The 13,275-nt window shown below is 43.4% G+C and overlaps 1 protein-coding gene across 2 annotated transcripts; it reads right to left on the bottom strand.

Annotated features, from left to right (window-relative positions):
- Positions 1 to 4,652: 4,652 nt before the first annotated feature.
- Positions 4,653 to 9,566, bottom strand: ZBED8L (ZBED8 like). 2 transcript variants are annotated; one of them, XM_028088509.2, is made up of 3 exons: positions 9,461 to 9,566; positions 8,311 to 8,495; positions 4,653 to 6,570 (listed from the first exon to the last, which is right to left on the bottom strand). In XM_028088509.2, exon 3 carries the CDS (start codon positions 6,418 to 6,420, stop codon positions 4,750 to 4,752), a length of 1,671 nt encoding a protein of 556 aa, XP_027944310.1. In that variant the 5' UTR covers positions 6,421 to 6,570; positions 8,311 to 8,495; positions 9,461 to 9,566; the 3' UTR covers positions 4,653 to 4,749. The 2 variants fall into 2 exon arrangements, with proteins under 2 accessions (XP_027944310.1, XP_027944312.1); XM_028088511.2 differs by lacking the exon at positions 8,311 to 8,495.
- Positions 9,567 to 13,275: the final 3,709 nt, after the last annotated feature.

The following is a 13,275-nucleotide window of genomic DNA, read 5'->3' as shown; positions in this document are numbered from 1 at the left end:
CGAGATCATGGCCTGAGCTGGAATTAAGTGTCGCTTAACTGACTGAGCCACCCAGGCACACCTGTCTTTTATTATTAAACATCAGACATTGCAAAGTGGTGAAACTGTTTTTGTCACCTGTGTGAAAAATAGTTCTGATCCAAGATACCATAAAATCATAGTTACAGAATCTTAAAATTGTCAACAGGTCCCATGGGATTCTCAAACCCAACCTCCCACCCTGATGGAGGAATCCCCAGTTTGCAGGCACATTTATCTAACAAATGCTTAATAAACATGTTGAACTGGAGAAAACATTTCCTGGCCATTGGTTATCCAGTTTCTGATTGCCAGAAACATCTTCCTGAGCTGAAAACTATGTTGATCTGTAGTCTTACAGCTTTCCTTTATTGCTCCTAGGTGCAGGAAGACCAAAAAAAAAAAAAAGTTTTATGATTTTAATGTTTGAAAGCTTTTTGCTGTTAGTCACCACATCCATCATACCTTCTCTTCCAAACCTCCAAAAGGAAAGGGAAACAAAACATTAGGCTCATACATTTTATTTGCTCGAGTTTGGGCAAGTTAGAGCAAGATTTGTTGGCTCGAGACACTACTTCCTTGTCCTTTTTAATATTAAAAAAGTTGGAGGGGACTAAGGCAAAAGGAACAGAACAGTAGAATCTATGTTCCAATTAATTACATCAGTAAATGGGTGCATGGAGCATGTTGGTCAAATTGTATAGAAATGTTTGCTACGGTACTGGGGGCTGAGAGGAAGCCTGTGATTGACTCTATAAAATTTTTCTATTGTTTTTACAAAAGTCCTGGAACCATATGAGTGCAACTAGGCTCCGGTCATTAGCTTGAGGTACTTTCCCTGCAGAAGGAACTCATGACCTGCACCTCTCCCCATAGTTCCCTTATTTCTTTCTCATTGGGGAGGAAATGCTTCTAATTTGGTCTTTTTCCCAGACTAGGGAGGCTCAAGGAACCACCGAGACGGCGAGACCTCCCAGATTCCTGGAGAACACCAATGAGGTGGGGGGGGGGGGGTGGTTTGAGGCACTTCCGGTGGGCTTTCTGGGACTTGTATTTGTCCTGAAGGTCTGGGGTTCTGCTCATCTTCCCTCTTCCGGGTCGACCCCGCGGCTCTGAGTTCTGGTGTGCGGGTGGCGGAGGGGTCATGAGATGCATCGTCAGCACCGTGGCGTCTGGCCCCAGCAGGATGTGGAGGGAAGCGCCTCCCTGACGGGGCCCTCGGCCCCTGTCCAGCCCAGCTTTGTGCTTTGACTTACACCTAATGATGGGACCCATTAGAAAAGGCATGGGAGGCAAAACGTACAACTAGCGTTTTTCTGCCCTTGTACAGAATCGTAGAATGACTTCACCAATAAGTGCAGTTCTGGTGGCTTGGGCCTAAGGAGAAAGGACATAACCTAGAGAAGGTCCAGAAAAAGGAAATTACACAAATCAGAGGGACCACAGATTTGAACCTGTCAGATCACATGTAAGTAGAACTAAGAGACACTATTTGAAATCAGAATGACACAGGGCGAAAAAGTAAGGTTAGGAAAGTAAGGAAATACCTACAGAGATACAGAAAATGCAGCAGATAAAAAAATTAGGAACATTCAAGGATGAAGACCAAAATTGAGAAACTAGCATGTTTTGGACTTGATGTCAGGGACAGTTTTACCTCTTTACATCTGTCTCTTGGTACCTCTGAGCATAATAAATCATGAGTTTGGTGCAGTATAGCAACTGCTTTGTTTTATCCTTGGCCAGAAATATTATAAGTACAGTATATATCACTGGTTGTGAGTGCGACCAGGAGAAAATAGGACTGTGTTAGGACAAAGCCATCACTCAGTCTAGATAAGCAACCTTAAACCTTTTGGGTTATAATCTTGTTTCTAAGAAAAAAAGTTACATTTGTTGTGCATTTGATAATGTGTTTATTTCTGTGTTGGGTACTTTGCGTGGTATATCAATGTGCTCCTGCTGCTGTAACAAAATGCTGCAGAAAGGGTGGCTTAAGCAACAGAGGTTTTTCTTGCAGTTCTGGAGGCTGGAAATCAGAGATCCAGATGACAGCAGAGTTGGTTTCTACTGAGCCTTCTCCTTGGCTTGCTGACAGCTGCCTTCTTGCTGTGCCCTCATATGGCCTTTCCTGTGTGTGTGCGCACTCCTGGTAGCTCTTCCTCCTCTTATAAGGACATCAGTCCTATAGATGAGGCCAACCCTGTGACTTCATTTAACTTTACCCCCTTGTCTCCAAATGCAGTCACATTGGGGGTTAGGGCTTCCACATATGAATTTTGGGAGACACAATTCAGTCCTACTTAGGAGTGTATTTACAACGTACTGGCTTCCAGTGTATTTCCAACACATGTAGATTTACAATACAATGCATTTATAATAACTACTTAGTAGTGTGTCCCAATTTTATTTTTTTAAAAGATTTTATTATTTATTGGACAGAGAGAGACAGTTGGAGAGGGAACACAGCAGGGGGACTGGGAGAGGGAGAAGCAGGCTCCCCACTGAACAGGGAGCCCGACGTGGGGCTCTATCCCAGGACCCTGAGATCATGACCTGAGCCGAAGGCAGAGGCTCAACGACTGAGCCACCCAGGCGTCCCATGTGTGTCCTAATTTTAGAGTTGGGCAATCTGAGCTTCAGAAAATTAATAAATTTTCCACGGTCAGATAGGTAGTACGGATCAGAGACAGAATTCGTCAGTCCAGTTCTGAAGCCTGAATTCTTTGGCAGCATGTGGCATATCTTTTTTCTTATGTATTTCTCTGAGTATTTTTTTTTTAAAGATTTTATTTATTTGACAGTGAGAGACACAGCGAGAGAGGGAACACAAGCAGGGGGAGTGGGAGAGGGAGAAGCAGGCTCTCTGCTGAGCAGGGAGCCCGATGTGGGGCTTGATCCCAGGACCCTGGGATCATGACCTGAGCCGAAAGCAGATGCTTAATGACTGAGCCAGCCAGGCACCCCTCTGTATTTACACCCTGTTTATGTAGTGCTTTAAGTTCGACGACATTTAATTATGGTCTTCAAAAGCTCTGCAGGGAAAGCAAGCAGTTCAGTCCTCATTTTACAGATGAATTGATGGAGGCACAGAGATAGGACTTGACCATAACTTACCTCTGAAATGGAGCCTGGAGCCTCAGCTCTCCTCAGTCCTAACGTAGACAGTGCTCCACACTACAGTGAGAGAAACGGCCTGTATCTGATGTTTTCACAGCTTTCTCTTTCTGGCAGCAAATTGTGTGAGCTTCACTCCCCATTCCAATATCTTCCCAGATAAAGATGGGTGACTGGGATGTGCATGTGTGTTCTCCCAAAGGGGTCAATGCAATTCCAAATTGCCCCTGGTTGAATGGTGCTGGTGAGATGTGTACTAGTTATGTCATCATGAGAGAACACAAAGGAAGGAGGTATTTGATCCAGAAGGGGCAGGATTTTAGTAGAAAAGACCCATCATGAACTGCCACAGCCCATGAGGATGGTGCTCAGGCAAACCTGTATCTTGGAATTTGGCCAAAGGTCAACTGTCACTAATCAGGAGACAAAAAGATCTTGATTGTGGGCAAAGGAAACCAAACAATCCTCAAGGACACAGAGATAAGACTTGGTCTCCCCTGTCCCCGTCTTAGTCAGTTTGGATTCTATTTTCACAGGGTCCATCCTGCTTCAAGCGTTTATCACTAATCCCTAAAACTCACCCTCTACTGAAGTGGGCAAGCTATTCTTGGTTTAAGCTGCTGGTCTTAATACAGCTCACTGAAATTTTGCATGAGTACCTTTTATTTTGCAGCTTTCAAATCTATCAGATGCTTGTTTCTTCTGCTTCCTTTTACACAATGGCATGAGACCGTGTTAGTTTTTAAGTGTTGGTAGTACCCTGTCACCTGATTTTACTGTAGATGATGTCCATGACTTTCCGTTTGGCTATCCTGGTTGCTCTGTTTTTAAGGAGGGACTTGGGGAGATTCAAAAACTATGCCCCTAACACTGTCTTCTCTTGTGTCCCTTTGAGAGCAAGGGACCCCTTCACAAAAATATCCTGACAGAGTGTTCTACATGGGCATCTCATTAGCTAGAATTATAACACGTGCCCATGCTTAAATAAACCCAGTGTGAGAATGGTGTTAAACCATGATTAGCATCAAGATTCACTTCCTGGAATGAGAAGAAAAAAGGAAGAACACGTAAGTACATAGATGGTGAGAAACTGAACCTGAATGGGGCTCTGCCTGAAAGGAAGAAGCAAGGCAGTGGCGGTGAAGATGGGGACAGATCTGAGTATAAGACTACGTATTAAGAGTACTATTTTTCTAGGGCGCCTGGGTGGCTCAGTTGTTCAGCGTCTGCCTTCGGCTCAGGTCATGATCCCAGGGTCCTGGGATCGAGCCCCGCATCAGGCTCCCTGCTCCGCAGGAGGCCTGCTTCTCCCTCTCCCACTCCCCCTGCTTGTGTTCCCTCTCTCGCTGTGTCTCTGTCAAATAAATAAATAAAATCTTAAAAAAAAAAAGTACTGTTTTTCAAAACTGACAGTAATATGCAGAAATGTATTTTCACATCATTATTCTGGATACATATACATCTTATTCGTGTAAGTGGAACCCTGAAATGATACTACATAGGAAAATGAAACACAGTAAATTCCAAATATAATTTTATTAATATTTAAATACAATCTACTAAAAAAAAAAGCCCTTAAAAGAGTACAAAACCAAAATTTCATGGAGATTGGATTTAATGTGAGGGGTGTGCTTGCCTGTTCATAAGTTCATTCCAGTCAGGAACACAGGAGGATAAGGCTACACGCATGTCAGGTGCACTGTTGAGCCTATTTCTTTTCTTTGTTTTTAATCGTGTCAAGATTGAAAATCCTAGTTCACACAAATAGGTAGTTGTGAATGGTAGTAACAACAATATACTCTTTCTACTTAGCAATGGAAATTCATCTTTAATCTTAATCCAAAATGCTGATAAACTTAACGTCTTGTAATAATTCTTTAGTGTGAATGATGAACTGAGCTGCAATAATTCATTCTCTTCTTCAGGCTCCAAGTTTAACTCAATGATTGATTCTGGGGTTTGAAAAACAAATGGATCTTTTATCCAAATATTTTCCTTTAATGATTCAAATTTCTCTTCTGGAAAGTAATGATGAAAGGTTTGAGACAAAGAAGTGAGATGCATCAGTATCTCTAATTTTATTTCTTTTAAGCAGTCTTCATTTATAATGTTCTCTTCAATGTGTTGCAACAAAGTTGGGAACATATAGTAGCTAGGGCGATTACTTTTAAGTCTTGCTTGCCACAACAATAATGTCCTTTGGAATCCTAGAATATGTTCAAGATACTGGAATACATCGTTTTTCCCCTGTGCTTTCAAATTTAACTCATTAAGAATGCCAAAAACATCACTTAAATATGCCAGTTTTGTTACCCAAATGTCATCTTCAAAAACACTTGCCAAATGAGATTGCTTTTCGATGAGAAAAATGTAAATCTCATTCCTGAGTTCATATACTCTGCTCAGTATTTTGCCTTGAGACAACCAACGAACTTCCGTATGAAACAGTAAGTGGGTATGGTTAACTCCAATCTCTGAACAAAATATTTCAAGAAGTCGACTGTTCAGTGAGCTTCCTTTAATAAAATTAACAATTTTCACTGCATTTTTCAATACATCCATTAGACTCGGTGGAATTTCCTTGGACACCAGAGCTTCTCGATGAATAAAACAGTGATTCCAAAGAGCCCTATTACATGTTACTTCTAACAATTTTTCAATAACCCTGCTATGTTTTCCAGTCATATTTGCTGCTCCATCACTTGAAATTCCTTTACAATTTTTCCAGTTTAATTTATATTGACCAACAATGCACTTTTCTAATTCAGTAAATAAAGCTAATCCAGTTATGTGTGAATTTAAACTTAAACAACACAACAGATCCTCTATAAAATCATCTTGCCACACATACCTGATGTAAACCAGGAGAGTTGGACAACTTGCAATATCAGTGCTCTCGTCAAGTTGGATTGCAAAATCTATCCCAGACTGTAGCCGCGCAATAAGCATCGCCTCTAAATGTTTTGCGATTGTACAGATTCGACGTGATATCGTATTGTCACTAAGGGGTATGGTTCTTAATTTATCAGCTGATTTATCATCAAACACTGTCCGTACCATATCCATACACGCTGGAAGAATAATCTTTTCAGCAGCTGTGTGAGCCATTTTTTCTTTTGCTACTCGATACGCAACCAAGTATGATGATAACAAGGCCCTCTCATTCATGGTTGTGGACCGACTAAGAAATGGTTGGGATGATTCTATGCTGTTTCTTTCCCTTTGGAAATGGTCTTCCTCATCTTCATTTTCCTCCTCCACTTTCACGATCACTATGCCTTCCATCTCCTGGGTGGCCTGGGGAGACCAATCTGCGGTGTGCCTTGACTCAGCAGTGTTCAGGTTCAAAGAACTGGCTCACTTGATCCAAACACGGTCTGTCTGCAGGACTGTCCTTTTTGTCCTAGATGTTTCAGGAGACCAGTTTTTGCTATCCTGCAGAGTAGAAAAATTTAATAGCAGTATGAAAAAGTAACATTGTAGTGTAGTGCTGACACCTCATGTGAGTAGTCATGAAGACAATTCAGTAAATCCAATGTCTTGGTATCCATGTGCAGACAAATTCACTTCATTACATAATGTTTTTGTATACAGCTCATTTAATGCCCACGGAAACCTTACGCAGTACATGATTACTCCTATTTTAAAAAGCTCAGAGGGCCGCCTGGGTGGCTCAGATGGTTAAGCGTCTGCCTTCGGCTCAGGTCACGATCCCGGGGTCCTGGGATTGAGCCCCGCATTGGGCTCCCTGCTCAGCTGGGAGCCTGCTTCTCCCCCTGCTCATGCTCTCTATCTCTGTGTCTCGAATGAATAAATAAAAAAAAATCTTAAAAAAAAAACAACTCAGATTAAATAATGTGTCTAACACCACAGTGTAGTAGATCCACTACTCAAACCCAAGTCTTAAGCCCAGGGTCCTAACTGTGCTGCTACACTGTTAATCTAGTCACTATAAAAGAGTGATCTGGTCATTCTTAAAATGACCATCTGAGTGGGGTGTACAGGATGACCCACTGGGGCACAGAGGAAAAAAAAAAAACCTGTATTTGTATTTTAAAAATACCGAAACCCACTTAACCTTTCCTGATAGCCCCCCCTGCTTCGGTCCCCATCTCACAGCACTTATATTCTGTCACCATTTGTGTTGCTGAACTTCACCTTCCAACTATTAAATTTTCTTTGCTCATTTCTCTCCATGTTTAGTGACAGATCTTCTGAAAAATCCCATCTGTCTGTGGTCTTTTAAGATGAAGGAAAAGGCATCTCAGTCTTTGACATCTGGGTCAAAGTTTTGTTTTGTTTGTTTGTTTTTTAAAGATTTTATTTATTTATTTGACAGAGAGAGAGACACAGTGAAAGAAGGAACACAAGCAGGGAGAGTGGCAGAGGGAGAAGCAGGCTTCCCACCGAGCAAGGAGCCCGATGTGGGGCTCGATCCCAGGACCCTGGGATCATGACCCGAGCCGAAGGCAGATGCTTAACGACTGAGCCACCCAGGCGCCCCTGGGTCAAAGTTTTAAAGGCGGGGAAGGGGCAGTCAGATCACATGTTCCTAGATGCGTTCCCTCATAGTGGGAGTATGAATCAAAATGAAGGGACACGGAGGAAGTGAAACTCCAAAGATACAGGGCTGAGGTCAGGGGCACAGTCACTCCTCCCTGACCTGTAGGCCTGCAAGGAGTGGTGGTGCTAATATTCTGGGCAAGGGCAGCAGAAAGACAGGGTTTTACTTTAGATTACTTGAATGATCCCAGAACCCAGTCCTCTCTCAAATTCAGACTCACTGTTTCCATTCCTAGTTTGGTATGTATAATATTTTTATGGCTCTTACCCTGAAATTTCATTTGTAATGGTTTCATGCCTTATCTCAACTAGACTACCCCTTTGCGCTTTTGCTCTTATCGTTGCTTGTAAGTCATTCTATGTAGTTCCTTGCAACTCATAGACATTTAAAAAACACTCATTTGAATACAAGGTCAGTATCTGCTGCCTATTTTTAGAAAGATCAACAAATTTGTTATAGGTCTGGGATTTCAACATTTGGAAGGGCATGCCATTTATAAATTAAACTGTAAAGTTATTTGTAAAACATGTGAATAAGAATGGGAGGAGTATTATAATAGCACAGGTTTAAAGTACAGAAATAAATTATGTGTCCATGGGTAAGTTACTTACCTCCCATTGCACTGTGTAACCAACCTACTTCTCCAGCAAATAGGTTTCATTGATATGCTTTCAATGAATTCTCTGCAACTGATTGATTAGTTGCATACAATCTTTTCAGCACTGATCTGTGTTGTGTTTTCTTGTTTGTTTGGTCCTTTGCCACTTTCAATAATAAAAGTATCTTTCTGGTGGCACTGCAGGAAATGGAGATGGGACATTAGGTTTGGCCCAGGTGGATTTTTCAGTTAAATTCACTTATCAATGAATTTCCAAGTTGGAAGGACCCTTTGAGATAATCTAGTTAATTTTACTTAGGACAAAATTGAGACCTGGTGATGTTCTGTCCAAGATCATCCTGCTAATCAGTGGCACAGAGAGCACTGGAAATGGTCTCCTATTAGCCCAACACACTTTCCACGGCATCCTCACAAATCCCCTTCACCACTCACCGCTTGAGGTCAAGCACAATTACCTTGCACAACTGAAAAATCCACCTGATGTCTGAAATCAGACATTTAAAAATCAGAAAGTTCAGAAACTGCAAGGAAAAGAGTGAAGTGTCTATCATCTTTTCCTACTGCGTCCAAAATCACTTTATTCACTAGGTTTCAAACACTAATCACCACCATTATTGGTGATGGGTTTGGGGGTGAGCACATGATCTGCAAACATTCATGAGGCTTAGCAAACTTGTACCCTTAAAAAAAAAAAAAAAACCCGTGGAGCTTGGTGGGTCTTCCTCATTTTACATTTTTGGGTCCTTAAGAACTCAGGTAAAAAAGCCCTCACCAGAAGGAAAGCAAAGGCGGACAATTGGGGAATACACATTAGCCCAGGTTCCTTTTGTCCGCTACCCCCGGAGTGAAAACCGAGGACAAGAGAGCCCAGGCGGGGCACGCAGCGGACTGCCTCTTCCCGGTCCCAGAGGCACCTCATCCTAGCCGGAAAACAAAACGCCGTTCCCTTCCCGCTCGGATCCGGGGCTGTTCTCTGCTGGGAGACTGCGCGTCCTCCGGCCGAGGCTGGGATGCAGGATGGGAACGTGGACCCTCCTCCACCCGTCGGGGGCGGTCGTTGGCGAGGGAAAGAGTCGCGGAACACGGCTCTACACATCCACCTCTGTCCCCGCCCATCCTCCCTGGCCGGACCCACGTCTCACCGTGAACCCCGGAGAAGTCCGGGGTGCTGGGACAGAAGAGGGAAGTGAGTCTGGGGCGGTCGAAAAGAGCACGCAGGCCTCCGCTCGCCACAACCCTCAATGCGCGCGCACGTCCGTCTGGCTCACAGAAGCCGGAAGTGCGTCAACACCGGCCTTTCGGGGCCGGGCTGCCCTTCGGGGTTCTCTCTAGGAACGCGGGAGGACTGCGGCCTTGTTCTCCAATCGCCAGTCTGGCTTTGGGGATCTGTCACCTCAGCTCAGCTTTTCCCTCCTCGAAAAAGGAGGCTTAAGTTTCCTTTGATACCATCCTGCTCAATTACTTACACGTTTATTGATGGCAGTAATCATAAGAATTCTAGTTCTTATCAAACAATACTGCTTAGTGATGGTGTGTCTGTATCAGAAAAAATGTAGATTGAGGAATATCAAAGGCAAGAATGAACGGTTTCACAAAGCCAAAGTGGCGGCTTCTCTGGGGACCCTGATTATGTACTGCCATTTGAATGGGCAGTATTTTCAAAAATTTCTTCTATGGGCAATAAACTTCTTTAGTACTAGATAGTGGTGAGAGTCTGAGCTTGACTAAAGTTACCAGGGAGTTTTCGGCCTCATAATAATGTAATTACTACAGTAAATCCAATTTTGCTGTCAAAATGTTAGCACAATAGTTATACGGCGTTTACCATTACTTGAGGAGAAGATGAAGAAACCTCACCTTTTATAAAACCATAAGCAAGACCTTGAAAGACTGACATGCTTGAAATTCCAAGACAAGTCTGAGCACAATGGAAAGCCCACCAGAGTTAGAGCCACATGCTACGGAGGCAACCAATGACCAGTCGATTGAGTAACCTTCCAAGCCCTAAATAATATCCCATTCCCTATGAGGTTTGACCTTGCTGTGGTTGTCGCTGTTTTCTTTCTACTTCCTCATTGACTCTTCAATAAACCACTTGAGTAGATCTTTTGCTTCTTAATCCCTGGCTGGCTCACTAAACTATGGTCCTCCTTGAAGACCTTGTAGTCCTAGAACTTCTTCCTCTACAAACTTCCTCAAATTTCCTTCCAGTGTTCCAAGTCATCTCCAAGAGCCATCACATTGTTATGCGTTGTTTTTCTTGTCTAAACCCTTTCATCCCTACCACCCCCCCCTTCATTCCTACACTAAAGTGCCTAAAAGGTTCAAGAACGTAGGTTATTGAATGCAGATGGCCGGTATGTTTTTGTATTTATGTAGCGTGTGTGGCAGAGACTGTGGGGGACCTTTATAACAATTCCATTCTTTGCCTGTTGATCTACTGGCACAAGGAACCTGAAGTGGCCTGGTGATATTCTCACTTTCCAGTTCACTGGAACATTTAATGTAGCTCCTAGAAGAAATGTTCTTTTCTGCGAATCAGAACCATAACCAAGGAGACTCTGGGTTTGGAGATAGGAAGCACAAATTCCACAAGTGAGTTACTGCCTATGATAGTAATAGGGGTTGCTCCTGTTTCAACCCCTTGGTTCCTGTACCCACTTAATCTTTCTATTGGAGACAAAATATCATATATATGTTATTGGTTCAATAAGTATCAGTGCAAATACTGTATCCTAGAGGACAGCTCCCCAACTTTGCAGGTTGTAATTTAGCTGAGTCTTCAATATGCCATTCCACAGTTGTCATTTTTTTTTTAAGATTTTGTTTATTTATTTGACAGAGAGAGAGCAGGAGAGCACAAGCAGGGGGACCTGCAGAGGGAGAGAGAGAAGCAGGCTCCCCACTGAGCAGGGAGCCCGACACGGGGCTCGATCCCAGAACCCCAGGATCATGACATGAGCCAAAAGTAGACCTAACCAATTAAGCCACCCAGGTGCCCCTGCCATTCCACAGTTCTATCGGATAGCTGCTTCTGGGTGATGAGTAAGCACCATGAATTCTGTGGTTACAAGCTCATTGTCAGACCTCCTTGACCATAAAGTGGGTTCCTCATTTTAAGGTATGTCTAATGGATAAGGCATCCTATAAACCCTCAGATGATGGTGCTGGTGGAGATAAAGCAGTCAGGGAAAACAAACCCTTGTTTAGAGCCTGTGTCAATTCTGGTGTAATATTTTCTTTCTTTCGTAACTATCCATGCCTAGTGCAATGGTGGGCATATGGGAAAGACCAAGGAAGTGCTCAATCCCTTGGGAATAGTTGTTCATATATTTTTTCTTTGAAGCAATAGAGTGTAAGATAAAAACGACAAACTTTATGAGTTGGCTAACTGTTGCCACCTATGTCATCTGAAGAACTGTTGAAAATTTTGCTCAAAATCAAAATTAGTTTCTAACTACTTTTTGTTAGGGATTGATGCCTACTGAAGAGAAGTGGACTTTTTTTTTTTTTTACGATTTTATTTATTTAAAGAGAGAGGAGAGAGAGCACGGAGGGAGGAGCAGAGGGAGAGGGACAAGCAGACTCTTCAACGTGCAGAGTCGGAGCCCACAACCCAAAGATCATGACCAGAGCTGAAACCAAGAGTTGGATGCTCAGCTGACTGAGTCACATAGGTGCCCCGAGAAGTGGACTCTTTTTTTTTTTTAAAGATTTTATTTATTTATTTGACAGAGAGAGACACAGTGAGAGAGGGAACACAAGCAGGGGGAGAGGGAGAGGGAGAAGCAGGCTTCCCGCTGAGCAGAGAGCCCGATGTGGGGCTCAATCCCAGGACCCTGGGATCATGACCCGAGCCGAAGGCAGACGCTTAACGACTGAGCCACCTAGGCGCCCCCCGAGAAGTGGACTCTTAAATGAGAGCCTCCTAAGGTACTCTCACTGGAGTAAACGGCCTGAGTCAGCTAAAACTTAAGACACAAATGCACCACTGGCACAGTTTGCTCACCTCTCCTGCAGAACTGCAGCAGTCTAATTGGTACAACTTGTGGGGAAATGGCAACTCAGGAAAAAACCCCAAACTCATAGCGATCCTAGAATATTAGAAGAGCTATTAATGAAGAGGAGGAAGTAATGGTGCCATCTACTGTCCCAGGATCTCAACAGGAACAACAAACATCACCAGGGGGTATATTTTTGTTCAACACAAGAAAAAGGTTCTAACTGGAGCTGTACAGCAAGCAACTAAGCGGTGCATCTTCTGTGATGCTGACTCCACTGTGCCGGATACTGTAGATTAGAGATTGTGTCGTAGTAGGAAGTTGCATTAGATCGATGACACTCAAGAAGGAAAGAAAGGGAAGGCATATTAGAATCTCTGAGAGGCTGATGGAATTTGAAAAAGCACGTAGAATACTATACTTCTGATTTTTCTTATATTTAATTTGAAATGTCAAATGTCATTACAGGATCGTACTTGATTTGTAAACTTAAAGGACTAATATCTAAAGCCCCTTGCAAATCCGGTTCCACCACTAGACATCCCATTCTGGAAGGGTCTGGGAAGTCACAATGCCCTCAGGGCTTCTGTTCTAGCGCCCGGCCTGCCTGTCCTCATGCGCCCTGCTTTACCTATCCATTTCTGTAGAGTCCAGTCTTTCCACCAGGAACGCAGCTGTCTTCCACGATCAATTTCTCTGACAAACTCCATCTTCCTCAATGCCCTGTCCCTTCCTCCAAAACATTAATAGTTTCTGATCCCACGATTTTCTGTGGTCCTCATACCACCCAAACGCCTTCCACCCTCGCTTTAGTCGGTGTGTTTTGGGGGTGCCTGGGGTGGCACAGTTAGGGGAGGGACTCCTGGTTTCAACTCAGGTCTGATGTCAGGGTCATGGGACCGAGCCCCACAGCAGGCTCTGCACGGAGCAGAATCTGCTTGAGATTCTCTGTCTCT

The sequence above is a fragment of the Eumetopias jubatus genome, unplaced genomic scaffold, assembly GCF_037043125.1.
Source record: "Eumetopias jubatus isolate StellerSeaLion01/CBP00866 unplaced genomic scaffold, mEumJub1_p1.0 scaffold_12, whole genome shotgun sequence".
Classification (NCBI taxonomy): Eukaryota; Metazoa; Chordata; class Mammalia; order Carnivora; family Otariidae; genus Eumetopias; species Eumetopias jubatus.
The sequence above is the reverse complement of the archived record's forward strand: the minus strand, read 5'-3'. Positions and strand labels throughout refer to the sequence as shown.

Coding starts and splice junctions, on each gene's coding strand:
- ZBED8L (XM_028088509.2), bottom strand. CDS start 6,420: ATGGAAGGCATAGTGATCGTGAAAGTGGAGGAGGAAAATGAAGATGAG.